At 35.3% G+C, this 23,765-nt stretch overlaps 2 protein-coding genes across 2 annotated transcripts in view; one reads left to right on the top strand and one right to left on the bottom strand.

The window, feature by feature from the left end:
• LOC125061804 (zinc finger protein MSN2) overlaps window positions 1-6,217 on the top strand; it is a 91,200-nt gene extending 84,983 nt beyond the window's left edge. Inside the window, exon 3 of the mRNA XM_047667404.1 lies at window positions 1,517-6,217. Coding sequence (XP_047523360.1) covers window positions 1,855-3,561 — 1,707 coding nt within the window. The 5' untranslated portion in view covers window positions 1,517-1,854 and the 3' untranslated portion in view covers window positions 3,562-6,217. The remainder of the gene's footprint in view (window positions 1-1,516) is intronic.
• An 11,093-nt stretch (window positions 6,218-17,310) lies between these two features.
• LOC125061836 (serine protease inhibitor 88Ea-like) overlaps window positions 17,311-23,765 on the bottom strand; it is a 28,003-nt gene continuing 21,548 nt past the window's right edge. Inside the window, exons 6-8 of the mRNA XM_047667457.1 lie at window positions 21,686-21,816; window positions 19,485-19,611; window positions 17,311-17,957 (exon numbers count right to left, since the gene is read on the bottom strand). Coding sequence (XP_047523413.1) covers window positions 17,797-17,957; window positions 19,485-19,611; window positions 21,686-21,816 — 419 coding nt within the window. The 3' untranslated portion in view covers window positions 17,311-17,796. The remainder of the gene's footprint in view (window positions 17,958-19,484; window positions 19,612-21,685; window positions 21,817-23,765) is intronic.

Raw genomic sequence — 23,765 nt, 5'->3', positions numbered from 1 at the left:
TTGGGATGCAGATAGGAGATCGATCGACTGTCATGGTTTGAAAACAATCTGAGACTGTGGATTAATTATTGGGTTCGGGCGTTAGTGAGACTAACGAACCGCAAAATTTATATAATATTGACTAGCATTTCCTGGTGGATTGGGTTAGGTGAACTTGTCAATAAACAATGATTTTATAACAACTAACAAACACTAAATTAACGATTTAAATTAACGAATATAGAAACTCAGTTAAATTTTTGCTCTTAATTAAAAGCCTAAACTGATCAAGCCGTAACATGACAAGGCATAGTTCGTGACTCGTTCGCCCTGATTTCATACAGGATCTAAGCACACGACTATTGTTAATTATATATTCAAATTCATTATAATTTTATGACCATCATATTATCTAGTGCTCGGTTGGCAACCCTGAGGTCGTGGTTTCCAGGCTATTATGGGCAATTAAATTTTATACGGAAAATAAAACCAGCAATTCTAACACAAAAGCACATGGCTGATAACTGCTAGCTGATAAAGAAATATGCAGTGATGTGTTGGTAAAATGAGAAGTAAGGGAACGCGTAGTGGTAGCAAAAAAGTCCTAATTTCAGCAAACTATTTTTACAGTTTGGTAGTATAGTATGTAGAATAGCGAACATAGAACATATTATGTTTATGTGATTGAAAGGGGAAAACAAAACACTAACAGCAAGATAAATACTTTGTTAGTTAACATATTTATCCTTTAAATTTCTTCCGTACAAACATTACCTGTCCACATCGTATCCCTAACTTTAATAATACCTACTAAATGACGTGAGACTGATCTTAAATTAAATCAAAATGTGCACTTTTTATTATTATTATTATATATTTTTTTTAATGTATCCTTTATTAGTTTAGTTTGGTTTTTTTGTTCCTGTTTAGTTTCTTTTTCTTTACAAGTATATGTAATACATGTATTTTTGCACTTTTTGCCTACCTTATGTAATTTAATACATTTTTTTTTATTTTCTCACAGTGCTTGCCTGGAAGAGATCGCTCGAAAGCGATAAGGCCGCCAGTTGCCTTTCGTTAACTTGTAATTTTGTTACATTTTTATATCATAAAGCAACAAAGTGTAAATAAATAAATAAAAATTCGCCAATTCACCAATTTAAAATTTAATTTCAAATGAAAATTGGCCAATACACCACTGGAAATATGATTACAAATTTGAGTTCATGTACATACAGATTACAGCAGCGTACGAACAGCAGACTAGTGGCTTCAACGTTTGACTCTCATCCTTGGGGTCGTACGTTCGATACTTGGCTGTGCACCAATGGACTTACTATGTGGGCCTTTAACACTCGCTCGTACGTTGAAGGAAAATATCGTGAGGAAATCGGCATGCCTTAGACCCAAAAAGTCGAGTGTGTCAGGCACAGAAGGTTGACCTATTAGAAATGATCATGGAACAGATAGAGAATGAGGCCCAGACCTAAAATATTGTAGCGTTTGTATATCTCTAATTTATCGTTTTTCGTTTCAGATATCATGGAGTCACACCTCATTCATCAGCTAGACGTCTGACTTATCCACGTGCAGGCAGAGCTTGGAGTGAATGATGGGAAAAAGGAACGCTCGGATCAAGATTGCACACTCTGTTGGTCCGCCTATCGCTGTTATAATAGGCACATCTGAGTAGCCCCAGAAGTCCCACTCCACAAGCATCATCAGTTACCGCCGCACTAGCGACTGCCAATAAAGTACAAGTCAAATCGGGTTATAGCACGTGTATTTACTTAGATATATTAATTGTAGTACAAACAACTGGACGAGGTGATTATTTATGCGTATAGGTTAGATATTAACTAAGTAACAGTAGACATGACGGCCACTGCACCCGAACTATCAAAATCAGATTTCTTTGATTTTGTAACATCTAACGAGATAACAGACGCCCAATACAAACAACAAATGCGTTCCGTTAACGTATTCATGGAATCACCGGACTCACGTTCCAATCCCTTATTATCCGAGGAGCCCAAAGAACAGAATAACAACAACCTGTTGAGTGTAACGTGTAATCAGACCACTAGTAATACTATGACCACGGCAACCACGTCCAATTCATTACAAAGTTTCGACTCCATATGGAATGTGGACAGAGATCGTGATCGTTTAGAAACGGCTATGTTAGAGGATTTGAACAAATTTTACTGGAATCAAGATAATGAGATAAGTGGAACACACCCGTGCACGGATACCGCCATTTCCAATAAACTTATCAGTAATAACACAGATGGGCAGATTTATACTCTCACTGTACTGAATCAAGACAATTGGGTTAAAGATGAAGACGTATCTATGTCTAGCCCGGCTGATATAGAACCAAACTCTTCCCTCGATCTTGAATCTATCTTGAATATGAATGGATTCCCCAACGACTTCAACCAAGACACGCTGAATGCAAACATACTACCTAAAGTAGAGAGCTTCAGCTATGAAGAGAACTCGTCTGAAAACCGAAGCACAGATTTAAACACAACAACACTTGTAAAAGTTGAGCCATTCAGTTACGATGAAAGTGAATTCCAAAGTGACAAGAAAGATGAGACAAATCGAAGTCCCATTATTGCTACATCACTTTTAGATGGACAAGTTGAATTCAATAACAACAATAACGATTGGAAGTTAACAGACCAAAATACGGAATCAAACGAATCGTTACTGAGAAGTGCATTGCAGGGTAAAGCTTTCCTACGTTATAATACCTTACAAAAGAGTTTGACAAAACTTGACGCAGAGGCGGAATTAAAAAGGGTTATTATTAATAATAATAACAAGGCGGATGTCCCGTCAATGTATCAGTGTGATAACAAGGACACAGATGCAGAGCTGCTAATGTCAATAGCACCACAGAATGGTAATGTTAATATTTCAATATTACTAGAAGATCCAACTGCAAGTGTTGTTTCCAATGGCGAAAATTCAACGCCAACACAGAGCGTTGACGATTTACTATTCTCCCAGCTTGACGTGACATATTCTGATGATTATGAGAAACTGAAGAGAATAACAACGGAACTAGGAGAATCTGTACAACCTTTCTGTACCGTGGAGCCCATCGACCCTTCACGCAGTGTATATAATATTCACAACGTTAACGGTGAGCTCGTTACAATGATACCAGCTGGAGAGATTCAACTATCCCAGCATTTGCAGATGATGACGGCATCCCCTACCGTGTCCAGTACGAAATCGATTGGGAAAAAACATAAAAGGTTTCAGAATAAGAACACTTCACCAACGTCACAAGCACAATCCGGGACAGCAGTCCAAGCGGCGACGTCGACATCAAATGGCGTGAGAAAGGAGAGATCCCTCCATTACTGTTCAATCTGCTCGAAAGGGTTCAAAGACAAATACTCAGTGAACGTCCACGTTCGAACGCATACAGGAGAAAAGCCATTCACCTGTTCGTTATGTGGCAAAAGCTTTCGGCAAAAGGCTCATCTGGCCAAACATTACCAGACACATATCGCGCAGAAGACAGCTGCAGCGAACGGAGCTAAGCCAACAAAGCAGAGATAACCACCCAGTCCACAGTTCCAACTCGCATAATAGTCAATATTTTTCACAGTGATAATAAATGTATTAAAATAAACGAATCCTCGAAGGCTGATCACATGAATTTGGATAGGTGCTAAGTAGATGTAGAGACAGTTATTGCGAGTGTCAGTGATATGAATAACATTTATGACATATTTGTTAATTTGTATGTAAATCCGTCCGTTACCGATAATATTTAGCTTTAGCTAGATTATTTTTAGATTAGTGTTCACTAAGCTATTTTGTATACTTTTTCATATTTATCAATGTTTGATTGTAGGAAATTTGTGGGATTTCTTTCCCAGCTGTCAAAGCGCGTAAGCAGAACAAATGTTCGTATATCTTTTCATATTTATCAATGTTTGATTAGAGGAAATTTGTGGGATTTCTTTCCTAGCTGTCAAAGCGCGTAAGCAGAACAAATGTTCGTATACCTTTTCATATTTATCAATGTTTGATTAGAGGAAATTTGTGGGATTTCTTTCCCAGCTGTCAAAGCGCGTAAACAGAACAAATGTTCGTATACCTTTTCATATATATAAATGTTTGATTAGAGGAAATTTGTGGGATTTCTTTCCCAGCTGTCAAAGCGCGTAAACAGAACAAATGTTCGTATACCTTTTCATATATATAAATGTTTGATTAGAGGAAATTTGTGGGATTTCTTTCCCAGCTGTCAAAGCGCGTAAACAGAACAAATGTTCGTATACCTTTTCATATATATAAATGTTTGATTAGAGGAAATTTGTGGGATTTCTTTCCTAACTATCAAAGCGCAAGAACAAAATATTGATGCTGCGATGAAAGATAGTGCCTAAATATCATGATAATTACTAAATACTTTCGATAATTTGATTTTTTTCCGCTCCTTTGAAAAACACTGGATAAATTGAATAAAATCAATTTTATTTGTGCCCGTTGGTGATTTAGAGTTGAAGGAATATCTTGCTTGCCAACATGCAATATAATTTCATCTCTATAATTTGAAGTGTGAACAGACATAGGATCCTGAAGAAAAGACCGTACTATTCTTAAAAGGCTGGCAACGCACTTGCGAGCCCTCTAATAATTTGAGTGTCTATAGGCGGCGGTATCACTAACCATCAGATGAGACTCCTGCCCGTTTGCAAATAAAAAAAACTAATTTGAACTTTATGTCTGGCCTCTTGAGTTTCAAATCATCGAGAGTCGACCGTAGTCCCATTATTAGATAATTATAACATCTACATCTAGCTAAGTGCAATTTCTCCTGCAATGTATAAAAGAACTTTCTAAAAATAGTAAAAAAATAGTCAAAACGGTCTGCTATCTTTCACTCGAGCATACACTCAATGCAATATTGTATCTAATTTTAGCAACATTTTTTCCTCATATATAACGAAACTTTCGAATTCGAACTATTATCTTGGAATTTTGTGGCCTTTTAAATTTCTCTTGAAAATCTAAAATTGCTATGTTTCTCCCATACACTACATTAATCGCTCCCTTTACAGGTGAGCCATGATTGCTATTAATCTGTAACAATCGACTCAATCTTGAAATAGATCTCCTTTCCTCAAATTGGACTTTCTTTGTTTATAAAGCCGCACCCTAATACTCGGAACGATACTCAATAAATAATTGTATATTAAAAGTGATAGAAGCATTTTATAGCTATTTTTATTTGTTCTTTATAGTCAAATATCGCGCAGCATATGAACTTTCCATTGCAACTATTTTTATTGTCATTTGCATACTTAATATTAATATAAAAATATTTATATAGAAAACAATAATGTTACACCATAACTTGTTTTAAGACAGTATTATAGTTTCCAAACTTTCTACTTTCGTTTAGAATTCAATGTAAAACCATTAATTGAAATTAGATTAAGTTTTAATTATATCTTGCCATTTTGGTGACTCATTAGCACATAACACTGCCCTATGATCTCTCTGTCCAACCAGAGACTATATTTGACACAACGAACTGTTGTCTATACTCATGTAGAATAAGTTCTGATTCAAGTTACTCGACAGATTATGTAAAAATTTATCGTTTACGATAAAAGTGGTAATGAAATACTCATATTAATCTAAACGTGGAAAATAACGTGACAAACCACTTGTATCTCATTAGGTCTTATTTGAAATTAGCGAATTTATTATAGTTATGTATAAGTTTTTCGAGAGATTTACCATAGATAATAAGATTGGCTACTTAGTTATACAACATAATTATAATGGTTGTTAATATATTCTATCGTAATAATTGTTTTGGATCTGATTATGAAATTATAAATCCGACTATTTAGTTTTGCATTTGTTCCTGAGATGATTTTTAGATTTTATTAAAACTTTTAGATTAAGTTTTTACGTTTAATGTTTGGTGGACGTGGATGAATTAAAATTATTTTTCGACGTTTGTAAATATATTATTTATAAAAATATTGCTCAAAAAATTACACTTCGTCCCTCAAACCGTCCTGTACAATATTATTTATTTAGAATTATTAAGAATGGAAACGAATGGAATTTGATTTAATCAGAGCTGTGATTATTGTTTATGGTAACTGTTTATTGATTGTTGAGATAATGTTGCATAGTCTGTGGCAAGTCTTCCGAAGTGTGTATCGGCTGCAAAAAAGGCGGTATCGTTGTAAGACTTCTGCCGTTTGAATAAATACAAAAAAGAAATCCCGCGCGCAATATTTTTGAATTTATATATGCAAATTTTTTTTTTTCTTTTAATCGATTAAGAAAGACTTTGATAATTTATCTCGGGAATTAAAGTGTCGCTATAAACAATCTACTCTGTAATCTATGTATTTCTTTTTATTTGGTCGCGCCAACTATTTTTTGACGGCCAGTAACGTTTTCATACAAAGTCCGTGATCGATCTCCTTGGAGATTGAAACAACTAGATTCCATATTCAAAATACTAGGCATAGAGAACTAATTAGTCCCTGTTTACAAAATAAATACAATTTCTAAACTTTCTTAAACAATCTCAACAATCAATAACTGTATGACAATTTGTCTTCCATCATTATTAAAAATATAACCTTATTAGATGTAAAAAGATATAAACGTACGAAAAAGGTTTTCCCGTTAATTTAATGGCTTAATTGTTGTTTTGCTCATGGCTCAAGTATATATGAAATTATATAAAGCAAACTGATGTCAACTTTGCGGCTGTTAATAATAATTATTGGGTCATTAATTGAAATTGTATAAAATTTTACAGAGCTTTATTTGGGACTAAATAAAATATTTGAGTATCATTGAAATGTTAATGTTCAGAGTCGAGAGTTATCAGTTAGGTCATTTTTGACGTATGTAAGTCATACTTAGCACTACGTAAGATTCAGAAATGAGAATTATGCCACCACTCTAAATGTTGCTGTAACTTGGGTTGGTTTTGTCTGACTCTTGCGCCGTGCCAACTTGTGCAACAATCAGAGTCGAGAATTATGATAATTTTTGACGTAAGTAAGTTATACTTAGCGCTACGTATGATTCAGAAATGAGAATTATGCCACCAAGTATTGACTCTAAATGTTGCTGTAACTTGGGGTGGTTTTGTCTGACTCTTGCGGCGTGCCAACTTGTACAACAATCAGAGTCGAGAATTATGATAATTTTTGACCTAAGTAAGTTATACTTAGCGCTACGTAAGATTCAGAAATGAGAATCATGTCACCAAGTCTTGACTTTAAATGTTGCTGTAACTTGGGTTGGTTTTGTCTGACTCTTGCGGCGTGCCAACTTGTACAACAATCAGAGTCGAGAATTATGATAATTTTTGACCTAAGTAAGTTATACTTAGCGCTACGTAAGATTCAGAAATGAGAATCATGTCACCAAGTATTGACTCTAAATGTTGCTGTAACTTGGGTTGGTTTTGTCTGACTCTTGCGGCGTGCCAACTTGTACAACAATCAGAGTCGAGAATTATGATAATTTTTGACCTAAGTAAGTTATACTTAGCGCTACGTAAGATTCAGAAATGAGAATCATGTCACCAAGTATTGACTCTAAATGTTGCTGTAACTTGGGTTGGTTTTGTCTGACTCTTGCGGCGTGCCAACTTTTGTAACATTCAGAGACAATAATTATGTAATTTTTGATGTATGTAAGTCATACTTAGCGCTAACGTAAGATTCAGAAAATATGAGACTAAAATATGTCACCAAGTCTTGACTCTAAATGTTCCTGTAACTTGGGTTGGTTTTGTCTGACTCTTGCGCCGTGCCAACTTTTGTAACATTCAGAGACAATAATTATGTAATTTTTGACGTATGTAAGTCATACTTAGCGCTATGGATCAAAAATGAAACTCACCCATAAGGCTGACTTTCGTTCGTCAAAATTTGATGGAATTTGACATATTGTCTAAGTTGACTCTAAATGTTGCTATATTTTTATACAACGCAATCTTTTTACATCGAATGTTAAAACTTATACCATATTTACAATTTTACAGTTTTTTATGGAATTTATATATTTCTACTTTCCTACTTAAGTTTGCTAATAAAATGTTTTTATAATAAATTTGTTTTAATTGAACCACTCCAATTAGACTTAGGGTCCCTCAAGACCGTACCAATTCATTAAAGACTTCTCGCCTTCTGGCATTACTATCAGGCACTCCTGCCCGTTTGCCCTCTGCTCTATAAAAAAGTGTTTGCCACGCACCACTACTATGTAAAATCACATACAAGAAGACGTAATTTAAGTCTTAATTTTAATTTTTTTGTTGTTACAACAAATAAAAATTTCCATAAAGAAAGTTCAATGGGAACTTGGCGTTTAAACGCCCATATAGAACGCTCTCCGGTTGTCGGGTAATTGCTTAGTTAGGTTTTAAAAACAAATAATAAGTTCATTCAAAACATAGAACTTTGATAAGCAAAATGTATGTTTATCATGGAAGAGCCCGCACAATTTAGTTTAACATTTTATTAAGGTTAAAAAAATATTAGGTTTAAAGTTTATTCTTATTAAACATGACACATGTGACGCAAATAATAATATTACATAGAAAGTAAAATATATCACGCCAATATGTACGCTTAAAAGTCAAAGTCAAATCATTTATTTCAGTTAAGTCTATTTAAAAGGCACTTTTAGTCTAAATTACAAGTTAAAAATATTAAAAAGTGCGTGCGTACAAAGTTCACATGTCAGAAGTGAAACTTATTTGTAAATTAATTATTACTAAGGTAAAAGCCAAAACAGATGATCATGTACCCCAAGAGTCTACTCCAAAGGGAAAAAAATCTAAATTTGAGGATAGAGATATTATCTCTGATATAATCAGAGTATTAATTGTCATTGTCATGTTGTGTTATCAACTGTAGTCTGTGGACTATTGCGCCTTTTTGACGTGACAACGTCTTATAATTCGATGGAGCCGGCTGCACGCACGAAAAAACATGACTCATGCGGCGTTACCTCGCTTTGAGGCGTTACCTCGCTCTGAGGCGTTCCATTTAAAATTGACATAATTGTATTTATGCGTACAAATAAATGTAACTTGATCAATTCAATTGTGATTTCCATTTACCTCCTTCTCTATATCCATACAAAATACCTATCAAACAAATAATTTTTTTTTTCTTTTGAAAAATGCAACCATCCCATCAATATTTTTTAATGACGTTGTCACGTTCAACTATCGTCAGTAAACCGACTTTACAGACAACCGATTTTTTAGTTTTATTACTTCCTTCAGTGCTTTTGTCTGTTTAGAATATTTATTTTAAAATTTAGGTAAAACTTTATATTTTTAGTACGAATTTTATTAAACTTCCGCTAACGCAACCTTGACCTGAGGCTATAAATTAACAATGTCTAATGTCTGTGACATTTAAAATAACCGGATTTTAAAACATGAACTTCAAGACGAATAAGGTACATAATTGAACGCTTGGGTAGCTAAAACAAGGCGTTCCAACACATTTTTTTAAATATTAATGTACTGACTACGCTATTTTAAATAAACTAAATTTAAATTGAGCAGTGTTGGCCTAGTGACTTCAGCGTGCGACTCTCATCCCTGAGGTCGTAAGTTCGATCCCCGGCTGTGCACCAATGGACTTTCTTTCTATGTGCGCATTTAACATTCGCTTGAACGGTGAAGAAAAACATCGTGAGGAAACCGACATGTCTTAGACCCAAAAAGTCGACATGTGCCAGTCATTGGAGGCTGATCACCTACTAGCCTATTAGATTTAAAAATGTAAAACAGATCCAGAAATCTGAGGCCCAGACCTAAAGAGGTTGTAGCTCCACTGATTTAATGTTAAATTAAAATTGAGTACCCCAGGCATCCATTATCGGCCATTAATCGATAAAAACAAACGTGAGACAGACGTTAAAGGTATATTTGTTTCTAGTCAACCGTTCACTGCTTTCTTTCTATGTGCAAATTTAACATTCCCTCGAACGGTCAAGGAAAACGTCGCGAGGAAACCGACATGACTTAGACCCAAAAAGTCGACGGTGTGTGTCAGGCACAGAAGGCAGATACTTGCCTATTTCTTGACAAATGATCGTGAAACAGATACATAAATTTAAAGCCTAGACCTAAAAAGGTTGTAGCGCCACTGATTTATTTATTTATATAACCTCCAAAAAGCAGGAGAAGTTTCAAATAAAAAACCTCCTTAGCACCAACCTCCTTAGTTTCAAATATAACCTCCTTAGCACGTAAACCTTCGTAGCAATGGTCAAACAAAAGGCATGTAAATAAATAGAAATAGTCTCCGCCGGCTATTGTTCTGGTTCCGCCGCCACACGATGTAATTAGCTCCATTGTGGGCAGATCCTATCGACGACGTACTTCCGATGGATTTAAGTACACGCTTTCCACTCATTGTTCTTTAATCTGGAAGATTTGGGTACGGCTGAGATCTGCGGATCAAGATGCTGCAATTTTTGTTTTAAAAAGCTAATTTTGGAGCCCAAGGCTCACATTGGAACGCTGAGAAGTAGTGACCTGCTGGATATCGTCGCTGTAGAATGATAACCTCGTATGTCCAGAGTTAATAGTTTTAGATAGTAAAAAGGACTTATTTATTAATAACATAATTAAGTCATTACTTCATGATTATACCAGTTAAATGACATAAGAGTCTAAGAATGAGAAATAAATGGTTTTTTGACATACGAGGTTATCATACTACCTAGGAATATGTTAGGAATTTAATGAATCTAATTGTATTATTTTAATTTTTTAATTTATTTCTTCGATAATAAAAATACGTGGCATTTTAATTTACAATTCGTCAAGTGAGATTTCAATAAATTATTTTTCATAAAATATAAAATACTAATATTTTATAAATTCCCTTTATGAAATTTTAAAAATAGAATTTCTATAAGATTATTCGCCCTTCTCACTCTCTCTTAATCGGTCTCAATCGCTATCTCCCTTCAGTTTTTCACTTCAAAAAATAAATAAGTAATAAAAATATTGCACAGGTACGAACGTCGGTCAGCGTGTCTTGCCAATGAGCCTGCGTCATGCAAATGATTATATTTCATTATTTAAAATAGTGTAAGAATAATATTATAGATGTGCAAGAGTGCGAAACATACATTAGTATAATAATAATGCAATACAATTATAATATTCATAAAACCTAATCACTTAAAAAAGAGAGGGAATAAAAATTTAAAAAAAAAGATGTATTAAGTCATACACGCCTTTTCCGGAAGGAGAAGGCAGAGACCATTGATCTCCACTTACGGTCCTGACTTCTCGCTTCATCCACTTCCAGGATCACCATGCTCCTCGGTCATGGGTACTTTTGATCTGTCCCTTCTCTAGTACGTCCTGGATTTGGTATGACAAGGCCATCTAACCCGACCTCACCATCCACGTTTGTCTTGGATATCATAAGGCCGAAAAGAAGAGTTACAACTCTGTTTTAATAAACATACTTGGTGACAAGACGCACTGTTCTCTTCTTGGTGTCTGGATGAACAGGCCACCCCTCCTTATCATAAACCACAGGTCGGCCTCTCAAAGAGCTTTCATAGTAATGGTCCAGCTTTCGTGGTATCTTTAGTATACACTCCATTCCCATTAAACCAACACATGGCAGGATTATCCCAATACAAGCCTTTAATAACCCTGAAAAGAAGCTATTGTCTATTGTCTTTGATACACGCGAGTTTCAATAAAACCTCTTTGATAAACCATTTTTTTTAACTCGCTCACAGTCTTAAGAACAAAAATATCAATCTTTCTTCTTTTACAAATCTCTTACCTCGAGGGTCTTGTAAAGAAATAAATAAAAGGCTGTACCGTGTATGTTACCATGGTAACCGTATATTTGACATAACATCGTTACCATGGCAACAAAAAAGTAAATCTATTATAACTCACCAAACATAAATATGTAGTAAGCTGCTAGATAAAAATATCAATAATTAATGCAGAAGTTATCAAGTTGGTTGGCGGACTCAGCTTCCGCACTCAGACACTCATTAGGTGTGGTGGTAGCTCCTTCCAGAAGCACAGAAGCCTCCTGGGCACCGTTCAGGCTTCACGGTGTGACCTCACCGCTTCGAGGATTTCTGCACGTCAGGAAGCCATAGATTCCAGGACCATGTGAGACTTCGGAAAAAAATGGTTTTAATTCCGTCTAGTAAACATTAGTAAACAACTTTTATTTTGATATTTTATTACCTTTGTACACGTCATTATATTCTTAAATATTAACAGAAATCATTAGTATATTATATTTTTACTAGTGGACCCCACAGACGTTGTCCTGCATGATATTTCAAGCTATTAGGATATTAAAGTATGAAAGTACCGACTGCAGCGCCAGCGTGATTTGTGAATCTAAACCATTCCCAGATCCCCTTGAACACACACAAAAAATTTCATCAAAATCGGTCCAGTCGTTTGAGAGAAGTTCAACCCCTGTCAACCCCTGCAGAGTTATGATTTATTTTGGTTTTATATGAAAATTGATTTTTTTTTTACTAATTCTTCTTAAAATTCGAAAATATCTACATCCTGTATCTTTCTCATAATATCCACTAGATTGGTACTGATGAGTTCTTGCGTTAGACATACTATTTGTAGTTGTTTATTGAGTGTATTCATGATAATATTAAGTGATACGATATAACATTTTTTCAAATCATAAATTTTTCTTTACTTTGGACCCCACTGTGAAAAAAAATTACTCCACCGAAAAGTGTCCCTGTACTACAAATTTTGGCGCATTTAATAGGGATTCTGAAAAGGTATTACACGTGGCCATGAGTGGCTCTAATATCGCTCTATCACACAAAAATTGTTCACTTTCTTTGGAAAGTTATTTGGGACCAGCCTCCTTCGTTGCTCCGAGGCCTCCAGACTTCTAAACCAGTATTATTGATGTGCTAAAACAGCCGATAGAAATATATTCCATTGTAGTATTCGTTCCTTTGAATTCCATATTCAACGTCGGCTGTATTTAGTTAAACACTAAATAGGAGTGAATACTAAAATGTAAAAAGCGGAAATGGACATTGCCTTCTGTGGATGTAAATAGCAAATACCAGAGACAACAAATCCACAGACTACGTGTTTCTAACCGTCTATATGTTCTGTGGTAACTCAGTAGATATTTTAGAAATCTTTTAATACCTTTTTGATTTGCCTTTTATTTCCTTTCAAAATAGCGTAGATTAACAAAACGTGAATTTGTATTTAGAAACTTAGTTTATTGGCTAAATTCAATCATAAACTTTATCCTCCACGGTCACAAGTCACAAGTCACAAGACGTTTTTTTTTTGCTAGCGAACTGTGGAATCGACTCCCAGTGGGTCGCCGCTCCCGACGGGTCTTTCCTGGGATACAAAATAAAGCAGAGTCGCTACAACCTTTTGACGTGATAACGTCTTTAAAATCGTTTTAGTCGGGTGACATGTTCAGAAACTTGTGTCACACCAAAACCTCACGAGCGCGATCGCAGGTATAACGAGAGAGAGACGGACCGATTTCCCGTCTCATCTCGAGCGCTGCCAGTTATTCCGTGAATGTATGAAGAAAAATGTATATCATAGTCGAATAAGTAAACTTGTCATTTTACACCCGAAATTTATCATCAAAAGTGTGAATAAAACGATAGATGTAATTTAAAATTTGAAAAAATTGTTATCTTCATTAATTCCTTACTTCCCAAAAACTTATATCACCAATAAGACGTTATCACGTAAACATCTCGATCGTAAACCTACTTTACAAACAACCAATATTTTTTTTAGATCTGTTTTATCATAATTTATCAATCTAATATCAAGTAGGTGATCAGCCTGTCTGATACATGTTGACTTTTTGGTTCTAAGGCTTTCATACAATGTTTTCCTTCACCGTTCGAGCGAATGTTAAATGCGCACATATAAAGAAAGTCCATTGGTGCACAGCTGGGCATCGAACCTACGCCCTAAGGAAACCAAAACTGCTCTCCCTGGAAGATAAAACTTCCAATTGTTTAAGAGAGCATACTCCTCCCTCAAAGGGCGGCACACCATCAAAATGGGCGATGACTGCGTTTTTGGGAGGCCCATAGGCTCGTTTGTGGGTACAAACTCAGGAAAATCATGTTTCTCAAGAAATGTATACAAGCGTAGTACTATCAATAATTTTCTCCGCGTGATTGTGAAAGTTTGTCTACGCGTCTATAATTTTGAGAGTTGTTTTAACCCCACATAACGCTCAACTCGATTTATGTGTAAATACTTTTTAAAAAGTTGCCAGGCGTAAAGCGGGCCATAGATGGACCGCATGTTGCAGTCAAGACCGACTGCAATATGCGGTAGCCGCACGGCGATCTGCTGTTTCCATACTAAATTCATATTCGCAATACACGGACCGCTCGAGCAGTTCCTGAGCAAACCGCATATTGCAGTCGGTCTTGACTGCAAGATGCGGTCTATGGCCCGCTTAAAACTCACAATTGATCTGACAGACACATTCACAGATTCATACGGTCTTCAAACTTCAAACTTTCTAAACGGGTGAGGTCAATTTATCATTTTCCAATTAGTACTGAAGCATTACTCTGCTGTTTTTATGGGCCAAAGGGCCTCTTGCCGAAAGGTTCGTAGTCAAGTTCCTCATTGTACAAAAAATATGTTCTACTGAAACTTGTAGAAAGTTGAGTGTCAAACGGAAATGATAATTAGGTATTAAGCAAATTAAATATTATTAGACATTATTCTATTACATTTACCCTAAATAATTAATTCTACATAATTTCATGAACAATTCTCAAAACAAGCTATATTGCTATATTATGCTTATCTCATATCACTAGGTATACTTGGTATAGTATATTAATATTATATTTGAATAATAAAATCTATAGTTACCATTTAATAGCTGAATATTATTCTTAAGATCTCCAGAAATTGAAACTTAAATCATTACTGACATAAATAAAACAATTTAAGACCTTAATAATTTGCAAACAGATAAATTAAATCAATATATACTAAAAAATAAATTCTTTTTAAATTAATACAAATATTTAAAATGTAATATACACACACAATGCCAGACTCGCCAGTGGTCTGAACATTTAAGAATCAGTAGGGCTCTGTTCTTGAAGGACCCTAAGTCGAATTGGTTGGGACATACTTGGGGCAGCTGGTTCCACAGTGCCCAGGTACACAGGTACACACAGTGGTACACGGCTCTTAAAACTTCTGTTTCGTTCTACAAGATTGAAATGTTCTACGTTAGATATTTACTTAATTGATGATTGTATTGTACGTTTAATTCTATTTCGTACAGCTAACATACATTATATAAAATAAATACTAACGATACAGTCAAAGATGGAATATATATGATACAAAAAGGAACAAGCATTTACGAAAGGAATAATCCATAATAGTATATTGTGTATTGTCGAAAGTTGTCATCACCCAGCCCTGCGATTCTGTAACTCACTTTTCGACCTCACACAGCGGTTTTCGCAGCGGCGGTCGCGCTCAAATCCGCTGTGAAAACCGCTGTGTGAGTTCAAAAAGTGAGTTACAGAATCGCAGGGCTGCACTGGTCTGAAATGGTCTTTGTTTCATCCCGTGCCACACACTGTATTTTTCATATCACATGTTATGAAGCAACGAGTTTTAATTTCTGTAGCCAGTCGAAGTAAGACTATTTCAGACAAATAGCGTAGTTATATCTTATACTATTTTAATCATAGCATAATTCAGAAATTATTAAAATCATACGTCAAGACAGCAATGCAACATTCTGCCCGTCCGTTGATGTTCGACGAGCGCTTTTTATTCCTCTTGCCGCGCAGCACCACATTATGGAACACACACACAGGTATTTCCAAGGCACTTAAGCTCCCTGAGGTTTCGGGTATCGATTAGAACATTGTTCCATAAGAATGTAAAAAAGTGCGTGCGTACAAAGTACACATGTCAGAAGTGAAACTTCTTTGGCAAACTAATTTTTAAGTCTTGTTCATACAATTCTAAAACTTTAGATTACCGAGACTTAGAGGAAGGGAAAAAGGAAGATATGTTAGGAATTTAATGAATTTAATTGGCATTAAAATATTAAATGTCGAAAATTAATACAAATTATAAATTTAATTATTTCTTCGATAATAAAAAACACGTGGCATTTTAATTTACATTTCGTCATTTGAGATTTCAATATATTATTTTGCATAAAATGTAAAATACTACTATTCTTTTTACGAAATATTAATTTTAAAAATATAATTTCTATAAGGAAATTCACCCTTCTCACTCTCTCTCAATCGGTCTCAATCGCTCTCTCCCTTTTCTTCGACAAAAACGTTGCACATCTTCGATACGCTAATATTATTATTATTGCGTTTCATCCGTAAAAAAATTACTAGTGCGCCTAAAGTTTCATTTCAAAAATATATTGTTGAAATAACAATAAAAATAGATCAAGATAGAATTATGGCGGCAGCATAACCATGATGGGCGTTATCTGATATCGTTAAATAAAATCTGTAAATTAATAGGAATTAATAATCAGGCCTTGTACAATGTAAGGAGATTTATAAATGGCATTTTTATTGCAATTATTAATATTCATTTATGTCTCTTGGAAGTGTATTTTTAATTTACTGTAATCTACGCTGTGTTAATAAAACTATAGTCTAGTGACATTCGATAATCGCTGAGCAAATAGTCACCTCGCGCCCTGATTTTTTAAAAATAATTTCCCTTTCTATATATTAAGGAAACGGCGGAAAAGTCACAATTTTCACCTATGTTAGTGGGTTGGCGGCTTTTTATATTATATCCCCAAGCAGGCTATTGGAAAGTTTGAAGTTCATTTTGAAGTAATACTTCTTTTGGTGCGATAGAGAAATGTTGAGTAAATTTTTACGATGCGCGCGCACACCGTCACACAAAACACCTGAAGTTAGCATATTCAACATTTTAAAATTAAAATTTCCATTTCTTTCTTTAATTATGTAGAAATATTTTTTTGGGATATTTAAATAAAGTTTATTTACCTAGATAATGTGTTATAATTAAACTTTCATAGTATTAAATACCTTTTTTCTATTGTTAGTGTAGTTTTTTCTTCAAACGCAGAATAATTTTTTTGAAGAGATTTGATCTTGTTACGCCAAAGAAGTATAACTTCTAACGCGTGTACATAAGTACACACACATATTTTTGTATAAGAATGTAATTAATTGCAGCCCTCCCTAAACTATAAATAAAACAACACATTGTTTTAATATTATTTAATAAATAAAGCTTATGTATGTGCAAAACACAATTTTCGATTATAAAAATACAAACAAGGAAAATTTGTTTTACGTTCGCTACTTATTATAATAAGTCAATAAACACTAATTTACACAAAACACATCTTATACATATATAAAATACTAATCTTACAAATAAAAATATTTTGATTACTTTAAATTTGGAAATGCTAAGTCATAGATCAAATGATAGTAAAATTCTGGCTGAAAACATCGTTTAAAATAATTTAGGTAAAAATTCGTGAAACCATAACACAATCTTTTCTATATCACGTTCTTTTTTCAAACATTTGTGACATTACGCAAGCTGTCATCAACGACATTTGACGTAATTACGAAATATTTGACAGCTTAAAGTGTCATAAGTCAAAACAATTGGATGCGGATTTCTTAAAACAGATAACTTATACAGACTGTGTAAAATAAAATACATTTATTCAGTCAAAGTTATTTCTTGGGGTCCCTAAAGACTCCCATAAAGAGAACAGAGTTCGTGGGTTTCTCGTAGAGAATGTAAACGAATGGGAAGTTGGCTATGAAGACGCTCGGCTCCGCGGGACGAGAGGAACGAAAACCGAACAACGCTGTTGCAGCAGCTGCTACCGTACCTGAAATTACATTTTAACATATTTATTTCGTAATCCTACAGCTAACACTATTATATAACAATCAAGATATAACCAAAGATGGACACACAAAAAGGTTCAATACATTAAACTAAGTACAGTGTAAATCTTTATAATGAACTAGCTGGCCTGGCGAACATCGTACCGCCTAACAGTCGATTCTTTATTTATTTTTTAAACTTATTCTGTTATTCGGGACACCGGTCTAGCTAGTAAGATAAAAAAAAAGAAAGTTGATAATACAACAAATTCATTATGTCAAAAAATAAAAATTTACCTTCCCGGAACCCCTCCACTAACACTTGAACTTTATGATATGGTATTAAAGTTCAATTTTGTATGGGAATATAGAGAAGTGTTTTTAGACTTTTTCACTCAATTTTTTTAAATTTTTCTCTCCGTAAGAACCATCCTCGTACTTCAAGGAATATTATAAAAAAAGAATCAGACAAATCGGTCAAGCCGTTTTCATGTTATGTCGTGACAACGGAAAACGGGTTTCATTTTTTTATATATATAGATTTCAAGGCACCCAGCATTTTTCTTCGTTATAGAGAGTTTTCCTTATAAGGAGGGAAGAGAAAATAACACCAAATTGGTCAATTACAATATCAATCAGTGCAGCAGGATGACCTCTAATAGGCAACGATGGCGAAACGACGTGAAGCGCATCTGCCCTTTCTATTACCACTATTTTATAGCGATCACAACTGCTCTGTCAAGAGTGCACCGGATAGGAAGAATAGATAGTTGACAATAGTGCGTTTAGTGACTGAGAGTAACTGAGAAAATTCCCTACAGGCAATGTAATCTAAGAATAATGTCACACGTGTTAATGCAATTAACAATAACAAATGCGAGACGGCTGTTTGACCTCAGATGTCTTTCTTAGAAATTTCGGCACTTCAAAAGGTTAATTTTGTAAGCTGATTAAAACAATTACACTTAAGTATGTTGTTGATGTCTAAATATGAAAATATTTCTGTGTAGTAGAGTCTGTTGCGTTATAAAGAGTAAATTAATGTATGGGTTTTGTGTTAAACCTAACAAAATTAACTGTTTTTGCGTTATATAGAGTTTTTCGTTATATCGAATGACGTTATAAAGAAATTACAGTATAATACCTAATTCGATTGTGTTGTGTGATGGTGTGTACGTGAGGGGGGTTTGCTCATGATACAGGTGATTAGCTATGGATATTCTTAAACGTTTAAGCGTTTAAAGCTTAAACAGACAATTAAGGACAGCAAATGTCCAATGGTAATTAATGTTAGAAAGTTTTATGATATATTTTTTTAATTATATCCTATATAGCCTAGCCTATCTCACGATTAGGCAGATCTGTGGCCGAGAAGGTAAGCAGCAGGGGAGTGACAAATCTCTTCCTTAAAAGGGACTTAAGTGGGTGGGTTTGGAGTTTTCCGTCGGGACAGACAATTTCTCCGGAAATCATGATGTTGGGCGAGTCGGCCCATTGGCTGGTGGGCCTAAGTAATAAAAAAAGCATACCTTCTTCGTCGACTTGAATCTTGGCTTTGTGCATGGCGTCGTCGAAGTATATTCCATGATCATCCGTGAGAGATGAAAAATCGGATGTTGCGTTGAAAAGATCGCCCGCGCCCAGACTTTGCAGTATCTGTAATATTCATTATTTTATTACTATTATATATTATATATTTGTTGTAGTCTTACAGCTTACATAAATCTATATATATATATATAAGAAAAATGGTGTTCGTTTGAGGCTCCTTCACGCCTAAACCACTGATCGTATCGACATGAAACTACTGCCATTCGAAATGTTTCCTAGATGGTTTATGGCTATTTTTAAATTCCAACGTTCCTTCATTTTTTTATTGCAGTTTTACTTTTATGAAAATTTATACATACGGACTTCACCGCGGAAACATTCGGGGAGGCTTCCTAGAACCTCAAAACGTCAACATCTGTTAAAAACTCGATTTTCGAAAATTTTCAATTTTCTTAGCGGGAAGTTAATAATAATGAAACATAAAATTTTATTTATTTCCCATTTTAATTCGCCCAGTAAAGCGGTCGGGAAACGGCTAGTTATATATAACCAAAAACAATTGTACTAAAGATATAGCCAAAGATGGAATCAGCTAGCGCACTTTAAGATGTTATCATTGGATAAGAAAATTGATTAATGTATCGTTTGCATTTAAAATATTTAACAATCAGGTTGATTGCCCCAACTGTTTATCAAAATTTAAGTTTCGTGTACCCTCTAGATACCCCATTCATCCCATCATCCCATTTGTCCCACCGAAGAACGCACTTTGGTCTAAGCTCACCCATGTCCAGACTCCATATAATATATATCCATATCCATACTCAAACTCAAAATAACTTTATTGTATATAGGTATATATTTATATTGATAAAAGCTTGCCAACACTCTACATAATACATAATACATTGGTAAAAGAACCACAATATACTATGTTGAATGTGACAAGTAAGGCAAACATGAAATACACGAAGAGATAATACAATAAATAAGACAATTAAAATTACAAAACCGTGACGAAAATCGATTTAAAAGTGTGAGGGGAGCAACTATGAGTAAATGTAAATTAAGAATGAATTTAACTTCTTTTCTGACGTTCATAAGTGTTCTTGTTTACCTATATCAATTAAATTTATAAAATAACTAGCTGGCCTGGCGAACATCGTACCGCCTAACAGTCGATTCTTTATTTTTTTTAAATACTTATTCTGCTATTCGGGACACCGGCCTAGCTAGTAAGATAAAAAAAAGAAAATTGATAAGACAACAAATACATTATGTCAAAAAATAAAAATTTACCTTCCCGGAACCCCTCCACTAACACTTGAACTTTATGATATGGTATTAAAGTTCAAATTGACTTTTAAGTATTATTACGAATATTTTGTATGAGAATATAGAAAAGTGTTGTTTTTAGACTTTTTCACTCTTTTTTAATTTTTCTCCGTAAGAACCATCCTCGTACTTCAAGGTATATTATAAAAAAAATCAGACAAATCGGTCAAGCCGTTTTCATGTTATGTCGTGACAACGGAAAACGGTTTTCATTTTTATATATATAGACTAACTAATACCTAATTCGTTATTAAATTGTATTTACACTGTGAAAGACAGGTTATTTGCAAACAGTTTTATAAATCTACATATATAAAAAGAAAATGGTGTTCGTTTGAGGCTCTTTCACGCTTAAACCACTGATCGTATCGACATGAAACTACCACCATTCGATGCGAAATTTTTCCTAGATGGTTTATGGCTATTTATTTTTTTATTTCTGTTTTACTTTTATGAAAATTTTTCCCGCTAATAAAAACAAAAGAGGCTTCCTAGAACCGCAAAACGTCAACATCTGTTAAAAACTCGATTTTCGAAATATTTCAATTTTCTTAGCGGGAAGTTAAAAAGAAGAATAATAAAAATATGAAAAAAAATAAAATAATGAAACATAAAATTTATTTTAATTCGTCCAGCAAAGCGGGCGCGAAACGGCTAGTAAAAATATAACGTGAAAAAGTTTGGTTATTCATTTACATTGATATAGGTAACACAATGTACACTTATGAACGCCAATAAAGAAATATACATTAAATGCTTCTAATTTAACATTTACTGTCAATTGTCAAATCAAGGGCTTTTATAAAAGCAGTTGGCTACCTTAACCAAATAGAGGAATACTCACTGTACGAAGAGGCAAGCTCCTTTCAATTGTGAATTTGGGAATTTCCACCACAACCTCCCGTCCCATATAACCTTCCTCCACAACTGCGGCTAGTCGTTCAGGTGTCAACTTCGCTATTATATTCGATACTCCTGTAAATAATGTTTAGTAATTTTAGAAATTAATACATCAGTGGCCTTTTTAAGACCTCAGATTTCTGTACTGTTAGATGATCATAAAATTAATTCAAAAATACCGCGCGATCAGAGCGGGGTTACGTTCACACAGTGCCGCTAGATGGCGTGAAAATAAGTGCGTGCGTACAAAGTACACATGTCAGAGAGAGTGAGACAAAAGAAACGTCGTATCACGCAGTGTCATGGGGCGAAGGCGGGAGAGAGCTATAGTAAGAAAGATTGAGAGAGAGAGAGAGAGAGTAAGAGAAAAACCGAAATAATACACGCTATTGGTTGATGTATTCGTTTAGTTACATAATAGAACTTTAGATGGCAATTCTGTCGCAAAACGTCTTGTGCAATAAACGCAGATTTTTTTAAAATTTATATTATCATTGGCACGTATACAGTGTGTAAACAGTGTGAATAGATATACAAATACATGGAGTGATCATATACTGGTACATGATCATGTATTGGGGCTTTTACCTTAGTAATAATTATTTTCAAAGAAGTTTCACTTCTGACATGTGTACTTTGTACGCACGCACTTTTACACAGGGTTTGTTAGGCAGTTGATTTGGTCATAGCAGCAAATCACTGGAAATCTTTCAAAATCCACTTTCACCATATCCTTTTGCAATCTACCGAATCTATCAGATCCCAGTGGAGATCCCAAAGAAATACAGGTTTCTTTAGGGTCTCTAGTGACAAAGAGATCTTCCTGCCCCACTCACCTATTGCCCTGGTAACGAACCCACTAACATGGTATTAATGGGTTGGGGAACCATGAGTTTGTCCCGAAGGAATATTTAAGAAACAAATTTAATAAATGGCGAATCATAAAAAAAAGAATGCCTAGCGGTATCATGGCTCGTGGCACTACCGCTAGGCACTAACATTGCCAGGGGTTCGCATGTGTGTTGCCAGCCTTTAAGAATTGGTACTTATAGAACAGGGGGCAAATGGACAGGAGGATCACCTGATATTATGTGATACCACTCATGGATACTCTGCCAGAGGGCTCGCAAGTGCGCTGTCGGCCTTTTAAGACTTGGTACTTATGAATCAGGGGGAAAATGGGTAGGATGCGCACCTGATGTTAAGTGACACCGCTCATCATCATCATACTCAGATAGCCAGAGGGCTCGCAAGTGCGTTGCCGGCCTCTTAAGACTTGGTACTTATGAATCAGGGGCAAATGGGTAGGAGGCGCACCTGATGTTAAGTGACACCGCTAGACAATAGCACAGCAGGGCTTGCAAGTGCGTCGCCGGCCTTTTAAGACTTGGTACTTATGAATTAGGGGGCAAATGGGTAGGAGGTGCACCTGATGTTAAGTGACACCGCTAGACAATAGCACAGCAGGGCTCGCAAGTGCGTCGCCGGCCTTTTAAGACTTGGTACTTATGAATCGGGGGGCAAATGGGTAGGAGGCTCACCTGATATTATGTGATACCGCTCATCGATACTCAGATAGCCAGAGGGCTTGCAAGTGCGTTGCCGGCCTTTTAAGACTTGGTACTTATGAATCAGGGGGCAAATGGGTAGGAGGTGCACCTGATGTTAAGTGACACCGCTAGACAATAGCACAGCAGGGCTCGCAAGTGCGTCGCCGGCCTTTTAAGACTTGGTACTTATGAATTAGGGGGCAAATGGGTAGGAGGCGCACCTGATGTTAAGTGACACCGCTAGACAATAGCACAGCAGGGCTCGCAAGTGCGTTGCCGGCCTTTTAAGACTTGGTACTTATGAATTAGGGGGCAAATGGGTAGGAGGCGCACCTGATGTTAAGTGACACCGCTAGACAATAGCACAGCAGGGCTCGCAAGTGCGTTGCCGGCCTTTTAAGACTTGGTACTTATGAATTAGGGGGCAAATGGGTAGGAGGCGCACCTGATGTTAAGTGACACCGCTAGACAATA

Source organism: Pieris napi, chromosome 24 (genome assembly GCF_905475465.1).
Source record: "Pieris napi chromosome 24, ilPieNapi1.2, whole genome shotgun sequence".
Taxonomy (NCBI): domain Eukaryota; kingdom Metazoa; phylum Arthropoda; class Insecta; order Lepidoptera; family Pieridae; genus Pieris; species Pieris napi.
Note: the sequence above shows the minus strand (reverse complement) of the source record. Positions and strands in the feature narration are given on the sequence as shown.